We start from the raw sequence: 16,634 nt of genomic DNA, 5'->3' as shown, positions 1-16,634 counted from the left end.
CCTCAGCCAGGGATCCATTCCCCTATTCTGGATATTTTGCTGCGAGATCACCAAAGGCTGAGTATTAAGATCCGCAACACACAAAATGCCAAACGACATTTCCATGAAGATCAAGCACTGGCCACTGCTGAAATCCTAGGGTTCTCGCTCGTAGAACGATAATCCCTGTCCAGAGAAATTAAAGGGAATGCCCTGAGCTCTAATTTTCCAGAGCCAAGACGGCTTGGCGGCTCTTGTGACGTCTGGTTGTCATGCAATTCAGACACAGAGATCCATTCAAAGAGCGCTTAGACACATACTACCTACCTTTGGTATCGTACAACACATCTTTGATGAGCGAAAGGCAGTGTATCGACCAAGACAAATGATCAAACTTCTCATCATGTCAGCTTCTAAAAAATCTCACTGTGGATTAAACAATTATAAGCCTCGTATCACGTTGTGGATTCCAATCCACTGCACTGCCATCTGTCAGCAGGCATGCATGCACCCATCGTGGATCACCATTTACCACCAAAGGGAGCAATCTCTCGTGTTGAGTGGTCCAGGAACGCTTACCACATCACAATTTTAGCTCAGACCCTTGTCCGCGGACAAAACCATGGCGGCATGGCTTCACTTTTTATCGGCCGATGCGGAGAATTGGAACGATCTATTCCTCTTTTGCAAGCTTATTACAGAGCACGCGCTGTTCTACTTCAATTGGTTATCATGCTCTCAGTGTAGAAACATTGACTGTTGAAACCATAAGGGAAACAATGAAAATCATTGTCCCCTGTTTGGATCAGACTCTTGGGTTTGGTATTCATTTGTATCCTAAAGCGGATCACCTTTTTTGGGTTACATACCAGCATGTTCAGCCCTAGAATCGATGTCATCTTATGTCCTTTGATAAAAGCATGGGTATCAAATATTGCAGTACATAGTCTCAATGTGCATACATTGTCATCAACATATCTCATAGCTGGTTTCAATCGGCGAATTCATCACCCGCAGGCTCTCGTCCAAAAGTGCTGTTAAACTTGAGGAGACCAGTCAATCCACCAACCCAAGGGTCATCATCTTCGGTCCTTATCATGCATGGCACACCGCCATGCCACTCTTCGCCAGGTCCAGCACGTCCAATGAATTCACCTTCCACCCGAATCTCAGTTCCCGGAGAGACTCCGGCGCATCGTTTGCCATCAATGCTGAGATCAAGCTCACGACCACGATTCTTCCTGCTCATCCGCAAGGTGACTTTGGTGTCTAGTGGAAGTACTAGAGATCGAAAGCTGAGACTGCAAGGACTGATGGATGTGATAAGAATGGACTTGACCAGTGGGTGAACAATAGGACCGCCTGCACTTAGACTGTATGCTGTCGAGCCTGTCGGCGTGCTAATCAGGATACCGTCAGCCGTAGTTTCGGTGAGAAAGTGTCCATTCTGGTAAATATCGATAATCGCTAAATGAGGATGAGATCCTCGATGCACCGATATCTCGTTGATTGCTCTAAGCGATGGCGATGGTTCGTGAGGAACTGCTAGCGCTTTTGCCCCCGACTTGGCCTCGCTCGATAATGTATCTGACAGCCAATGGTTGATATTGTTTCCCGAAGGATCATACACGTCAGCCTTGATGCGATGGCGCAGCAGCACCTTGGAAGCTCTCTGAGCTCCCATGCTCTTCCCCTTGTGTCTATCCCATGCTGTGTAAGACACTGGAGTTGTCTTATCCCATTCACCTCGAGGGTAGTTGGCTTCGCGCGTAGCAACGTCACTGCCACTCATAAATGTTTCTCTCCAAGCCTTTTTGTATTCTCTGAAATCCCATTCTCCGAGAAAACCTAGCGTTCCCATATTGAATGAAAGGATCGGAGGAACAGAACCATGGAGTTTGTACAAGCTAGCAGCTCGGAGAACAGTGCCGTCTCCTCCAAATGTTGCAATGACGTCAACCTTGTCTGCCATGTTGGATCGAGAGTCTGAGACGTAGATTGGGAAATCCAGATGCTCCTTTAGCGATTCGGCGATGCGTGGCTCGAAGACGAGGTTGACTTCGGGATACTCATTGCGAAGATAGGTGGAAAACTTGACAACGGCGTCGACAACTGCTTCCGAGTACAGCTTGTGGATGATGAGAAGGTTCTGAGGCGGCTTGGGCCAGTTTAAGGATAGGAGTGATGATCCAGGCTTGGTGCTTTGGAGATATCGCGGGTTTATTCTATTTGGTAGTTCTGCAATGCTGCGAATTTCCGAGGTTCGGCGGGTGGACGTTGTCGATAGAAAACGGCATGTTTGTGGAATACAAGTCGAGGTTGGTAGTTGAGCAATGAATGGACGTGTTGGTCGCTGATAAAGTCTGGGCTGGAAGGGCGCCAGGCCTCTTATAAGGGTCCTTCTATACATGGCACAAATGATACTGCATAGCTTTCGAGAAGAAAAGATGCCTGTCTAGGCTGATTAAATTTGACTATGGATGACGCCGAAGACGGCAGCTAGAGGCTTTGCGATGGTTATGGCAGAATTTACGAAGCTAGAGGTGGGTTGTTTTCACCGCCTGCCTTTCTCAGTACCATGATTTCTCGAAAATAATGAGGATGCATTCGCTTGGAGAGTTTTCAAGGGATCAGATCACGGTATCTGGACCCTTTAAATCGACTCAAACCTTGTAACCTTAAAGACAGTAAGCGATCAGGTGAAGAATGTGAATGACCTCCACTGTAGATTGTCATGTTGAACCCCGCGATAGCTTCTGTAGATGCAGATCCAACAGCTGCGAGATCTGATATTGCCAGGCTGTGATTGGTCAAATACCGCTCCTTCCTCCGTCTTTAGCAAGGGCGTCATAGGACCTCAGCCCTCCAGCTCCGACGCATCCGCCTGATGTCACTAGACCTACTGCTAGCAGCTAACGAAGAACAGACAAGCATATTTAGTATGTAGGTACGGTAATAATAAGCCCATGCTCATGCTCATGCTCAAGCACAGACATTAATCACATGCTACAACTTGGACTATATTCCTTTGCAACATCGCCTTTACCTTTCTTTACCTTTATCTGGAGCTTTGTTAGCTAAGTTTGCGACAGCCGTTCGCCTGCTGCCACGAGGCTTCTACAGTTGTGGACTGACTGCCTGTGCCACGCGACCCCTCGTCTTCAGCTCAGCTCTGCGATACCCATCTTGACGAGGCAAACACGAGATATAACAGTCCCGCGAGCGCTCTTTTGTCTTTTTTTGCTCGTTCTTTCGCCGTGACACCTCGTACAAAACACATCGGCCGAGATAGACAACACAAAAGCAAGCAAGCACACTATAGCTAGGCGCCGCCATGGCTGATACCACAAACGCTGACCCGTCAGCGACGGCAGCCCCAGCACCAGAAATCCTCGCTGGAATTACTGAAGAGTCGTTGGCCAAGGGGGAAAACCCGTTACCAAAGGAAGAGCATCCATCAGGAAAGGACGGCTATGGAACTTTTATGCAAATAGTCCGTGGCTCCTGTTTCGCTCTCTACTTCAACACATGTATCGTCATGTACGCATACCAACTATCAAATTGACCGCACCATGGCTAACATGATGGTAGCATTTTCCTCACCCAGCTCATCGGTTTGCCGTTGTACTTTGTCAACCGCGACTGGTACTACGCTTACGTAGCCATGACCAAGGGCTTCTTCGGTCTGACCATAACTCTCATGACCCAAATCTGGGGCCCGACAACCATTCGAGTGAGCGGTGACGAGTCGGTCGCTGGACAGATTAAGTTGCGGTCCGACGGGGGAGTGCAGTTTGAGTTTCCTGAGCGGTTGGTCCTCATCGCCAATCATCAGGTAAGGAAAGCGATGCGATACGCAAAACGGTTGTGTGCTAATTCCGGTCGTAGATTTACACAGACTGGCTCTACCTTTGGTGGATTGCCTATGCCAACTCCCCAAGTATGCATGGCCACATCTACATCATTCTCAAGGAGTCACTCAGGCGCATCCCAATTGTCGGTTTGGGCATGCAAATCTACGGATTCATCTTCATGTCAAGAAAGATGGCTTCCGATCAGCCCAGAATGGCGTACCGCCTCAACAAATTGAAGCAGCCCAAGGTCGACCCCAATGGGAAGTCTTATATGAACCCGATGTGGCTGCTCTTGTTCCCTGAAGGCACCAATCTTTCCAACAATGGACGTAGAAAGTCGGCAGGTTGGGCCGCCAAGATGGACCTCAAGGACCCCGAGCACGTATTGCTTCCAAGGAGCACTGGCATGTTCTTCTGTCTGAACGAGCTCAAGGGAAGTCTCGACTACGTCTATGATTGCACTGTCGCGTATGAAGGAATCCCGTAAGTTGTGACCTGTAAGCCTCGTTACACAGCATATGAACTGTCGACTGACGGACGAATATAGCCGAGGTGGGTTCGGTGAGCAGTACTTTGGACTGGTTAGCACCTACTTCCAAGGACGCCCGCCCAAGTCGGTCAACTTTCACTGGCGTCGTTTCCGACTGAGCGATATCCCCCTTGACGACCAGAAGGCCTTTGATCTCTGGCTTCGCGAGGAGTGGTATAAGAAGAATGCACTGATGGAAGAGTATATGACGACTGGTCGGTTCCCTCGCATGGAAGGCGGTAAGGTCGATTACATCGAGACCGAGGTCAAGACAAGGCAGCCATGGGAGATTCTCCAGCTCTTCACCGTCGTTGGCACTGCTGCGTTGATTTGGCACAACGTCAAGAAGACATTTACGACTGTGACGACCGTCTTTCAATAGAAAGAGCCGAGGTTCGGTTGGGAACTGAGCAGGTAATGGTGAGGATGTGGATGGAAGCGGACCTTGGTGGTTGTGTCTGTCGAAATCTGACTGCCTCAAGGTTGCACAACCTCTCAAGGTGAGCTGGAATGGTTTGGTAAAGGTGTGAAGGTTTTGCTCATTTCGGATTGATGTTTTTCGTTTTGTTGCGGCATAGAAGAGATACCGAGGCGCAGTCTGGTTAGAAAGGAGGCATCCATGAGAAGAGCAGAGGACGCTATTAGGATTCGGACAGGATCCGAGGGCTGAGAGGCGAATGGGATATCTGAAGACTATTCAAGGTAGTTGAGCAAGCGTATAGCAGCACAGTAGAATTGATAGCCTGAATGATCGATACTTCACTTTTGTCGCTACTGAAGAAAGGACCATTGACGGACAATAGAGTCTCGGCGCGTACCGACGTTGGAGCTAGGGAAGGATGCGCAAGAATTGCCACAAAGAGATGACAGTGCTTTCGTTTGGGTTGGGTTGCCATGCGGTGTTGCTGCAAGCCTCCCTCAGGTCGCAGCTCAAGCGCGGACCAAGCCAAGCCAAGTTGCAAACAACCATAAATTAGCGCCCCTTGTCGGAGTTTGTCCAACGAGGAGGAGGTTTTTGAAAAGGTTGGGGGAGTCATTGAAGTGTAGGTAGCCGTAGCCTTTCCGGCCTGGTCTAGTAGCCTTTACTATCAAAGGTTAGATTAACTACGAGCCTCGGCATCCAAGGTCGCTCTATGAAGCGTAATTGGTTCGGGATATCGAGAGATGATGCGGGGGTGGGGAAGAAACGCGGGGAAAGAGATTAAGTTGAAAGTTTTTGAGTGTGTCTTTTGAGTCTTTGACCAGGTCTAGGTCTAGGTCTAGGTACTGAGGTATCGTGTCGGTCGGTGATGGAATGAGATTGGTTTGATGACCACGTTGAACAGGAGGTGGCTTGAAGCTAAGGGCTTGGGGGTGATGGAATTGATGACTTTTTGTTATATGGGTTGCATGAATTAGATGAGTAGAAAGGGGTGTCTAGAGAACAATAAAGTGATTGTGTATTTTTGTTGGCGATTGTCCAACCAGTTTCATCTTTTTGTCGCTCCAAAACGAGAAATAGGCCCTTGTTTGGTGTAAGTGAGGTCGACGGATGGACAATCATGTTGTGCTGCCCTCGACTTATAGTAAAAGGGAAATTGGCTTGACACAGCATTTGGTTACTGGTCAATACTACGACAAACAATGCCAATGCTCGCTTCTAGATTTCAGCCCATGCAACACAGAAACAGGAGACAACAAGTCAGTATCAGTCAGTGCGCGTAGGCAAGCAAGGGGCCTGTCAATTGCAGAGGCATGCTGCAACTGGTTGGTCTATCCAAGAGCCAAGACTGCACTACCCAAGCCTCTTTCTTTTTTCTTCTTCTGTCTCATAACTAATTGACTAACTAGAAACCAAGAAGGAATTCCGCACCTCAAACATAAAATCAAGTCTGCTGATACATGGACAACGCAGTTGCATGGCTCCTCCTTCGCGTCTTGCCCCGAAAAAGGCAATCCTCCGGGCGTAGGAGCTGGAACTGGAGCTATTTAGTTAAATATACGGAGACTCATGGGATCGAATTGCCTTACCCCGCAAAGTTCCCACACCCCGGGTTTTTTATTCCTTTACTATCGTTAGGTGTGGAGCGACCAGTAGGTAGATCTTGCGGGGGAGAGTCACAACGTAGATGGGAACATGGGGACAATACTGACGCAAACCCTCCTCCAAAGCCAAGCATACGATATCACACAAAAAGGGGGGGTGTGGATTTTTTTTGTTTAGCTACCTATTCCTGCTTGGCATTGACCGCCACCCGAGGCATGCTTGCTCGATAAGAGAGAGAGAATAGGTAGAGTACCTAGTACTGTACGGAAAACCGGGGTAAAAAGACATGAACCCAGACGTATATATAAAGAGAGGCGATCGCATCGTAAACCAACAAAACAGAATAAACTGGAGACAAAGAAAACTCGGGGTAAGACAAGGCAAAGCAATCCAAGCTTGACCTCATCTATCCGTGAAACTTGGGACCTTCCTCTTTCTTCTTCTTCATCCACTCAAAAGGGGGGGTTGTGTAACAAATCAGGTCAACATAATCCTCACCACTTGCTCATCGCTTTTTATTATCTATCCCACATATCCCCTCTTCTCTCTTCTCTTTCTTTCTTCTTCTCTCAACCTCTCTCACCAAACCATCAATCCTCTCGAATATAACCAACCATGGAGAGGCCACACGATACGGAGGCTGTTGAGAAGCAGCCCGACTCCGACTTTAAGCATATTGACCAAGCTCCCAGCAAGGTCAGCTCCGATATCGATGCAGACCATGGCTTCACCCCAGAGGAGCAGCGCAGCATCATCAAGCGCATTGATCGTCGTCTGGTCATCACTGTCGGTGCCATGTACTGTGTATCGCTCATGGATCGCACCAACATGAGTGCTGCCAACATTGCCGGCATGGGTGCTGAGCTTCAACTCACTGGCTTCCGATACGTGAGTCTTGTTCCTTACAAGTGAGATCGATATCATATGTACTAACAAAAACGCTCAACAGAACATTGCCAATCTGGTCTTCTTCATCCCGTACATCATCTTCCAGCCGCCTTCGACAATCCTTATCCGCAGAATTGGTCCCCGCTTTCATTTGGCCATCATCACTCTCCTCTGGGGAGCCGTCATGATTGGCATGGGTTTCGTCGAAAAGTTCCCTCAGCTTGCAGCTCTCCGTGCGGTCCTTGGTTTCTTCGAAGCTGGTTTCTTCCCCAGCTGTGTTTATCTGCTTAGCACCTGGTACACACGATGTGAGTACACTCAAATCTAACCAATGCGCATTCAGTCACTGACCAGTATTCAGACGAGGTTGGAAAGCGATACTCGGTCTTCTATCTCCTCGGCTGTGTTGCTTCAGCTTTCTCCGGTATTCTCGCCTATGGTGTACGTTTCACCCCCCGCTTGCGCTATTTCGCTCTTGCTTACATTCCACTCCACAGCTTATGCAGCTCAACGGTCGCGAGGGTCTCACCGGCTGGCGCTGGATCTTCATCATCGAAGGTGCCTTGACCTGCGCCCTTGGTATTGCTGGCTACTGGCTTCTCGTTGATTTCCCCGACTCGAAACGCAAGACGTGGTCTTTCCTCGGTGCTCGTGAGCGCCAATGGGTCGTTGATCGCATCAGCCGTGATCGTGGCGACACCGTCGTTCCTCCCTTCGAGATGGGCAAGTTCCTCCGCGGCGGCGCCGACTGGAAGGTCTGGGCCTACGCCATGATCTTCTTCGACACCACTACCATCAGCTACGCCCTCGCCTACACCCTGCCCATCCTTCTCGTCGGCAACATGGGCTTCAGCGTCGGAGCTGCTCAGTGTCTCGTTGCTCCTCCTTACGCCTTTGCCGGTATCGTCATGTTCGCGACAGCTTGGGTCGGTGACAAGTACCACGTCCGAGGCCCCTGCATTCTCTTCAACATGCTGCTTTGCCTCATCGGACTTCCCATTATGGGCTGGGCCGAGAGCCCCAATGTTCGATACTTTGGTGTCTTCCTCGTCACTGCCGGCGCCAACAGCAACATCCCTACTGCCATGTCTTTCCAGGCCAACAACATCCGTGGTCAGTGGAAGCGAGCTTTCTGCAGCGCCACTCTTGTCGGATTCGGTGGATTCGGCGGTATCGCTGGTAGCTTGGTGTTCCGTGAGCAGGACAAGCTGACGGGATACAAGCCTGGCATGTGGGCCTGCATTGCCTGCTGTCTCGTCACTGTCTGTCTTGTCATCTGCTGTGACTTGGACTTCAAGAGAAACAATGCCAAGGCTGACAGGGGTGAGAAGATTTTGGAGGCTCATGATGTGAGTAAGCCCCTTCCTGCTGATACAGAATCGTCACTGACAAACTATCTTTCTAGGACGATGCCACTGCTGATTTCCGATACACTTACTAAGATGGACGAGTTCATGTCGATTGCTAGCGTACGATTTCTATGTTGTTCGAGGTGGCCATGTCCAAGTAGTCCAATAACATCTATTGTTCATGTCTTTGTCTTTGTCTTTGATATACCTTGCACTCATCTTGGTGACATGTTGCTCATAAGAGACAAAAGCCTTTCTTTTGTCACCTCAAACGCTGTTCGTCCTCCCAGGTCATAGACTGGATACTGTTACTCCTGAACAGCGTCGTGTTCCTTGTCTTGTTCTCCAACCATGACCATCGTACATTGTGCACTCCCACCCGAACACCTTGGTCTCCCGCATGCCCGTACAAAGAAAATTCTTTCTTCACCATTTCCTAATAAACCCCATATCCAACCCGTCACAATAATGTTTGGTTCTGCAATAATAAATTTTCGTTTTTCATCTCGCAATCATGAGTCATCCCGAATATGCTGTCCCAGTTTATCTGGGCATTTTGGCCGTCGAACTAGTGCTGTGGCTATTTCTTCCCATCATCTTTGTCACCCTGTTGGTGTTAAAGTGTCGTATGGAGACCAGAGAGGTAGAGTGGTTGGAGGAGGGTTGGCTTTTGCCCGTGGAAGAAACACCGACGAACTATCAAACCATGATCCGTGTTTCGAGGGTCGGTGTATTATAACAGGTTGGTGGAGTTTGTGTAACAATGTTGGCATTATTATTTTATAGACGCTGACGATTATATCTGCTACAGACACTAACAAGTATTTGTACAGAACAATCGGAACCAAGAATTAGAGCAAGAGACTATCATTTCGCTTTGCGCTGTAAGTCATATATCTATCTATATATACAAATTGCATTTTTCTTCGTATATTTACATCATGAACATAGTCATCGCAACACCGAACACAGCAGTAAGCAGAGAGATTTGCACACCGCTAGCAGCGTTCGTGTCATTTCCTCCTGTGCTTCCACCGCTACCCTTGCCCTTGGCTTCCTCTGAATCAGCGTCCTCCGAGTCGTCATCGCTGCTAGTCGCGTTGGTCTTGACAACACGCTCCTCCAGCTTGGGCTTAAGAGGGTTGTGCTTATCAAAGTACCCGATCAGCACCTCGTCCTGGGTATCAAGAGTAGCAACGTTCTTGTTATCCATGCTGAAGAAGTTGTCACCGCCACCAGCAAGGAAGTCAAGCGTGACAACGCGATACTTGGTCTTATCCTCGAAAGACTTATCGTCGAGCTTCAGGCTGACCAGCTTGGATCCGTTCTTGTTGTCAGGGTTGAACTCGACCTTGAGACCCTTGGAAACCTGGAACCACGAGGTGATCTCCTTGTCGTTGTCCTGGTTTAAGCCTGTCACGGCACCCTCGAAAATATTCTTGATCTCGGCACCGGTGAAAGTGAGCTCGACGATGGCGTTGCCGAAGGGGAAAGATGTTAGGACCTCGCCACGGGTGATGTTACCCTCGTCAATTGTGGCGCGAACTCCACCGGCGTTGATAAAAGCGAAGCTGGGCTTGTCATCGTCGGAGCGACTTTGGTTGAGGCGGTACTCGAGCATGGCGTCGGCCATGACTTGTCCGAGCAGACAGTCTCCATCCTGGCATGTAGACTGGTCAAGCTCGGCATCCGTGTAGCCAACGACTTCAGCGGCAAACTTCTCAAAGGGACCTCGCCACGACTCGATCTTCTTCTGGAGGTCCTTATCCATCTCGGTCTGGTTGGTGAGGTGGATGGGAGCACCGTGGTATGCGAGGGGCTTGCCGTCCTTGTCAAAGGTCAGGTCGATGGCACCAAGGTACTCGCCCCATCGGTAGGCAGTAACAATGAAGACTTCATCACCGTTGATGTTGTCAACGATTGTGGGGTAATCGCCCTCAGAGTTGCTCATGTTGCCAAGAGGAGTGTGACTGTGACCACCGATAATGAGAGATAGACCCTCCGTCTTGGCGGCAAGCTCCTGGTCCACATCGTAGCCAAGGTGAGTGAGCGCAACAATACGGTTGACCTCGGTCTTGTTGCGGATTTCCCATACAGCCTTTTGCACTTCGGTGATGGGGTCGAGGAAAGTAGTCTTGTTTCCAACACTCGAGATTCCAGGCGTAGTATCAGTGGTCACACCAATGACGGCCAAGTCATGCTCCTCAAAGATCTGATAGTTCTTGATAGTCTTGTTGAGACCCTCGTACTCGCTCTTGACATTGCACGAGATGACAGGGAAAGTCAAGTTCTGAAGAAACTCGCCGAGCTCCTCGTCACCGCCATCCCACTCGTGGTTTCCGAGGGTCATGGCGTCAAAGTCGAGGGCATTCAAGTTCTCTGCAATCTTGGAAGGTCCGTAGAAAGAGTAGAAGAGCGTTCCCTGGAACTCGTCACCGGCATTGAGCCACAGGTTGTCCGGATTGTCCTTTCGTAGGGCATCAACGGTGTGCTTGATGCGCGCGTAGCCACCAAAGCAGCCCTTCTTGGGGTCAACGCAGTCTGTGCCTGACTTTGCGAATTGGTCGAGATGGGCGTGGACATCGTTGACGTGGAAGAAGGCTGTGAGAGTTAGTGATACAGAAATTGATTGAGATAGGTTTGGAGTGCATACAAATGTTGTAGTTTCCGTCATCGTCAATGAAGCGCTTGGTCAATCGCTTGCTGTAGAGGGCATCATCAGCGATGACGGAGCCTGTCAAAGCGAGGGCCGTGAGAGTAATTGACGACTTCATAATGAATGTTTGGACTCGTCAAAAATGCGCAATTGCCCCAGAATTGAGAGTTAAAGGGTGGACATTTCCTGGAACTGATCAAGAGTGCATGGCCGGTCTCTTTATCTCATCAATTGACCCTGTCAGTGTTTGCTTGGCCTGATCGTCGCTGGGAATGACAGGTCTTGGGTCTTGCAAAGGTTCCATGATAAAGGGATCGCCAAGACCACACGTGGGCAACGTGACTGGCTTATCGCACGAGCCGAGGTGAATCCTTTCATCTTGTTTATTGATTCTGGTCGTAATGTATCGTGTAACCTATCAGTATACAGAAACGTGTCTGTAGGCTGCTGTTTCATCTGTGATGGCAGTCATCTCTATACCTTCCTACCCAGCTACCTACCCTGGCACTCAATAATTCAGCTACCATCAAGGTTGCTTGATAAGCTTGGAGGCCAAGACTCAAGACTCGGGGTAGTCGGTGCCGCTTCGGCGCTGTGAGACAAATGAGGAAGGTTTATTGTTTATAGCGTCGGTCAAACGGTTTTTGATCAAGGTTAGCCTGACCAATCTAGACATTCCTTGTGCACAGTAACACTGTAGTGTGTGAGTCTAGTCTAAAGTCTACTCTGTACCTGCCTAATAGACAGGCAGACAGGCAGAACCGTTCATCATTCATTGTTGCTTTTTATTACTGTTATCAATCAACAAGATGGTAGCACTGACAACCAAATGACTCGTACACAGAGACAAAGTCCCATCTTTCCATCAGAGCCCGCAACTGAACTGGGGCGATGGATATTTTAGTGTCAACGCATTAGCCTTTAAGCTTATTCGTTGCGACTAGGTAGGCACAGTAGATAAAACGCCTCAATGACCCTGAACCTGAACATTGGGCTTGCTTGTCAACTGTTGGTCACGTCAGATGCGGGCATTTTTTGACGAGAGCCAAGGAATATGGGCTTGTGAAAGATAGACAGCCCGTCTCTATGAACTGCCCATTTGAGCAATCACAACCCTCGGTTTACTTTTGGTATCACGAACTGCCAAGACTTTTGTGTTATTGTTCATGTTGCGGCTGGAATTTGGCCACTGCTGCGATACATCGAGATGCCTATTCCGATCTAGCGCATTCCCTGCAAAACATCCAATCGCTGGGTACGTAGATAGCAGGTAGTTAATCTGGTTGATCATCAGTCAAAGCGTTGTTTATTCAAGTCTCAAAATAGTTTGTAGGAAACACAACTCCAGATATACCGAGGTTGCCAGGTCGGGGCCCGGAGCATCAGGCCCGAATACTGTAAACTATAAAAGAAGCTGTTGATATTAGTCTCGTCCCGTCTCTCTGGTTATTGCTGGTAGTCCATTTATTTATAGGCGCATATTTCTCCAGTGATCGCTTCAAGTGGGAACCAGTGGAGAGGTGCCGTATTTAGTGGCTTTAACAACGTCCGTGAACTGGACAGCGGGCACTAACAGAAATCATCTTGCCCTCATTGTCTAACTACTACAGTCGACAGCCAACAAAAGAACTCGAGGGAGATTATTAAAAGCGCCATCTCATCATCCCGATCACTTTCGGGCCCTGTCACATCATTCGTCACTGCAGTATTGCTGCTATTTTAGTTACTCGGTACCTACAGTTAGGTGCCGAGTGAGCGGTGTACTTCAGACTTGGACATGCTCATTGGATCTCTTGGCACACATGCTACCCTATACCTCGGCCATGAGCCAGCTTGTTCTCTGTCATGTTGTTGCGAATAACCTCATATCAATCAATAATCTTGTACCATGCCAAGACACTCACCAGTGAACATGTCTCGAAGTATTGCTCTGTTAATTCTATGGAAGCATGCATCCGTAGTAATGTCAATCCATGCGTAACCAACATGGCGATCTACTCTAAAGTACCCAGTGACCAACATCATCACCAGTAAGGACGCACTCACATGCAACCAACGGTTGGGATTCGGGACTGAACACGGCCAAAAATCATACTACACGATTCAAGTTTGAAACTATCTTTCTGTCAACTGATTAATGCTATTAATTGACAGGTACCCTGTCCGTTGCAAGTCTTTGCTGCGATATCCACTCTCAACGATCACTACCTAGGACGACGGGATCTCCATTTAGTACGGATCGGATACAACATCGTCGTTAACTCCATACGCCTACTCACGGCTCAAACTTGATGATTAATAGGACACAATCTAAACTCCATATCCGATTATGTGATCGACTTTGTCTCTGTCACTCTCGCAAGATTGCCATTATCATGGCGAGTCTTGGCATCAGATACTCAATTGCTCCATGATGCAGCAATGAGCTGACTTTTGCCCGCCAAGAGGTGAAATTTTACTCAAAAACAACAAAGCGTCTGGAAAATCAGTGCCGTTTGCGAACGGCGAGGGCTCAGCTGCTGTGCCAAGACCGTGTTGGAAATAACAACGACGTCCGAGCGACGATCACCCAAGCTCAAGCAAGCTGCCAGTCGCCACGGAACGGCGCGCGAGTAGCTACTTGTAGTAATAGTTCAGGGCAGTACGTAAGTCCGGCCTCGTCACTTTCGCGTTTGAGATTTCACAGGGCTGGGCCGAAGGCACGAAACGAAGCGAAACCGTTGCGAGAAAACGGAATCTTGGCTTCGATGGGGGAAAGCCAAGACGTTACCAGTAGGTACGTTCGCGGCTCCCTCCCACCTTACTTGATCAAGTTAGATGTTGGTCTATCATGGGTGACACTTGCTACGGTAGCATCTCTCTTGGAGGGAGCCCACGGTAGTTGTGGGCACTTTGTGAGCTGGGCTGATACCGATTCGCTGCGTGTACGGGGATGATCTTCAGATGAGACTTGATGCAGGAGCTCAACGACTGGCTGATGCGAGTTACGGGTATGACCGACCATCCGATTCTCGATCACCGCGCTCGCTTGTCCAGGGGAATATCGAGAAGCCAGGGGACATATCATATGGATTGACGGTGGCTGCCCTGACGCCGGCGGGTCGATCAACGGAAATAGCAACCTCGTTATTGAATTCCAGTGTCGATCTTTGAGAGGGAATCCTGGGTTTTCGGAACAAGAGGCAATTTGACAACGCCACGTTTGGCGCACGCACAGGCACAGCACAGTCCAAAGCCAAAGCAGCTAGCCAAGTTGGCCGACGGGAGGCCTAGGATGTGGGTAGAACTTGTTTCTAGAGCACTAGAGAATGAATTGGGATGTCAGATTGAGGCGAATTCCATCATGGGCTGCATGTGCTGCATATGGGATGGGAGGTAAAGTAATCGGAGATGCTAAAGTAAGTGTGTTTCCGTGGAATGTCAATGCAGCAAATGATGTGCAGTGACATTTTGAATGTGTTAGCGCTAAGAAATGCCATCCATAATTTGGGATTAATGATCTACAAAAGGTGTTGATATAATGATTGTTGTTTTTGATATGTACGGTTGTAGTCGTAGAGTCTTGGCAAAAGATGGAACAAGTTCTCTAGGCACGCATAGACCATTGGTTAGTGATGGTCAGCAATGGATCAAATTTCACATACAACGAGTCTTGGCATGTACTACACCATGCAATGTCATCACGTGAGATAACTACATTGTCCTTAACACACACATCGTGTGGTCAAGGGGGACCTCTCAGATGAGGTCATCTCGGTTCAATCCGATAATCGACAGCTCTGTACGTCATTTGACTCTGGAATAACGAAAAGAAGACGCAGCAGAAGCACAAGACTTTCAGGGTCACCCTCCTCTAGGTGCCTCTGGTGCCTCTTGGTGCCTCTAGGGTCCCCATGCCAAGAGTGGGCGGCGGCAACGACCACCTTGTCCGGTATAGCACGGGCACCAAGATACCCCAACTCCCGAGCCCAGGGAACTGGGCAAAGCAAAAAGCGACAACTAACGTACCGTAAAGCCAAAAAAACTAAACTGTTCGGATAACGAGGCAACACTCATGGTGTGCCATGGCGTCTTGGTGTGTGGATGAGGCGGCGTACTTGCTAGAGCCTGCAAAAAAATGGACGGACCCAACTCTATTTGCCGTCCGTGTCTTTGGTCAACCAGGTTCCCGTCCTAACCTTGACCGACTAAGCAGGGATTCGACACGGATGGGTGACTTGGTGACTTGGGGATCAGAGAGATGGCCTCAGCACCAGCCAGCCAGAAACCCCGAATCCCTTGCAACACTCGATATGGGCTTAGTTAAATGGCTCGGGCCCCGTTGGAGTCGACAGAGAGACAGACACAGAGCTGAACTAAAAGGAATCACTCCAGAAGCTTAGATCATAAACCAACATGGTTCACCATCCATCTCCTCTTGTCCTTCTCTCCACTCACTGAACTGAATCGAGCGAGCGAACCCACAAGCTGAGAGTTGACTTTAAGGCTGACTGACAGTAACCATCCATCCATCGACAAAGATCTGCCATCATCCTCCCCGATACAGATACATACACATACACATATACAGATACAGTCATGGTACGGTACAGAGCATAGACTGTCACATCACATCGACACAGCCTCCTGCCAAGAGAGCTTGTTAACCTAGGGCCAAGAACTTGATCAAGTAAGCAGAGCTCGGCACTGTAGATTATACACTATACCGCGGATCGGTAGTTGCATTTGCATACCTCTGACACAACAGTTCCAGTGGCAGTGGCAGTGGTAGTGGGCAGCCAGTGAGTGCGTTGCCAATTGATACTAGGTACATACCCTAGGTGTAGACTTTTTTTGCCCTCTTCCCTTTTTTAGAGCAAGGCAATACCCAAGACTCTTGAACCAGCAAGGAAGAGAGAGTAGAAAAAAAAAAGTCCAAGCACATCCATACCAAGACAAGAATTTACTTGCACAAAGTTGAGACAGGGACAAGCAGACGAAAAGAAGCGGGGGGTGGGTTTTCTTTTTAACAACCTGCCCAGCCAGACACAAGATAACACAAAACATCAAAAACCTCTTACACACACAACATCATCTCTCTCCCTCTCTCCCTCTCCCTCTCTCCCTCTACTTACCTGGCCTCGCCTCGCCTTGCCTTGCCTTGCCTTGCATATATACCCATATACCCATACTTACTTATATCCATCCAATCCCCATACTCATACCCATACTCATACATATACATATACGCAACACAACACAACACAACATCCCACACCCGCATATGCCTTGTTCTGAAAAATAAGGACATGGCAAAAAGATTTGTACCTTCTGCATCGGCTTCGTCTTCTCCCACAACAACACTCCATCACGA

The 16,634-nt window shown here is 48.8% G+C and overlaps 5 protein-coding genes across 5 annotated transcripts; 3 read left to right on the top strand and 2 right to left on the bottom strand.

Annotated features, from left to right (window-relative positions):
• Nucleotides 1-970: 970 nt before the first annotated feature.
• Nucleotides 971-2,389, bottom strand: FGSG_02072 (uncharacterized protein; the record flags this gene model as incomplete). Its single annotated transcript, XM_011319645.1, has 1 exon — nucleotides 971-2,389. The coding sequence occupies one exon, from the start codon at nucleotides 2,387-2,389 to the stop codon at nucleotides 971-973; it is 1,419 nt and encodes a 472-aa protein (XP_011317947.1).
• Nucleotides 2,390-2,997: 608 nt separating this feature from the next.
• Nucleotides 2,998-5,139, top strand: FGSG_02071 (uncharacterized protein). The gene is made up of 4 exons (XM_011319644.1): nucleotides 2,998-3,519; nucleotides 3,571-3,814; nucleotides 3,868-4,316; nucleotides 4,381-5,139. Exons 1-4 carry the CDS (start codon nucleotides 3,314-3,316, stop codon nucleotides 4,742-4,744), a joined length of 1,263 nt encoding a protein of 420 aa, XP_011317946.1. The 5' UTR covers nucleotides 2,998-3,313; the 3' UTR covers nucleotides 4,745-5,139.
• Nucleotides 5,140-7,003: 1,864 nt separating this feature from the next.
• FGSG_02070 (uncharacterized protein) lies at nucleotides 7,004-8,717 on the top strand (the record flags this gene model as incomplete). Its single annotated transcript, XM_011319643.1, has 5 exons — nucleotides 7,004-7,276; nucleotides 7,338-7,584; nucleotides 7,620-7,717; nucleotides 7,774-8,625; nucleotides 8,682-8,717. 5 exons carry the CDS (start codon nucleotides 7,004-7,006, stop codon nucleotides 8,715-8,717), a joined length of 1,506 nt encoding a protein of 501 aa, XP_011317945.1.
• Nucleotides 8,718-9,559: 842 nt separating this feature from the next.
• On the bottom strand, nucleotides 9,560-11,399 carry FGSG_02069 (uncharacterized protein; the record flags this gene model as incomplete). The annotated part of the gene is made up of 2 exons (XM_011319642.1): nucleotides 9,560-11,226; nucleotides 11,279-11,399. 2 exons carry the CDS (start codon nucleotides 11,397-11,399, stop codon nucleotides 9,560-9,562), a joined length of 1,788 nt encoding a protein of 595 aa, XP_011317944.1.
• A 3,946-nt stretch (nucleotides 11,400-15,345) lies between these two features.
• FGSG_12065 (uncharacterized protein) lies at nucleotides 15,346-15,663 on the top strand (the record flags this gene model as incomplete). The annotated part of the gene is made up of 1 exon (XM_011319641.1): nucleotides 15,346-15,663. One exon carries the CDS (start codon nucleotides 15,346-15,348, stop codon nucleotides 15,661-15,663), a length of 318 nt encoding a protein of 105 aa, XP_011317943.1.
• Between the last annotated feature and the right edge of the window lie 971 nt (nucleotides 15,664-16,634).

The sequence above is a fragment of the Fusarium graminearum genome, chromosome 1 (assembly GCF_000240135.3).
Source record: "Fusarium graminearum PH-1 chromosome 1, whole genome shotgun sequence".
In the NCBI taxonomy this organism is placed as follows: Eukaryota; Fungi; Ascomycota; class Sordariomycetes; order Hypocreales; family Nectriaceae; genus Fusarium; species Fusarium graminearum.
The sequence above is the reverse complement of the archived record's forward strand: the minus strand, read 5'-3'. Positions and strand labels throughout refer to the sequence as shown.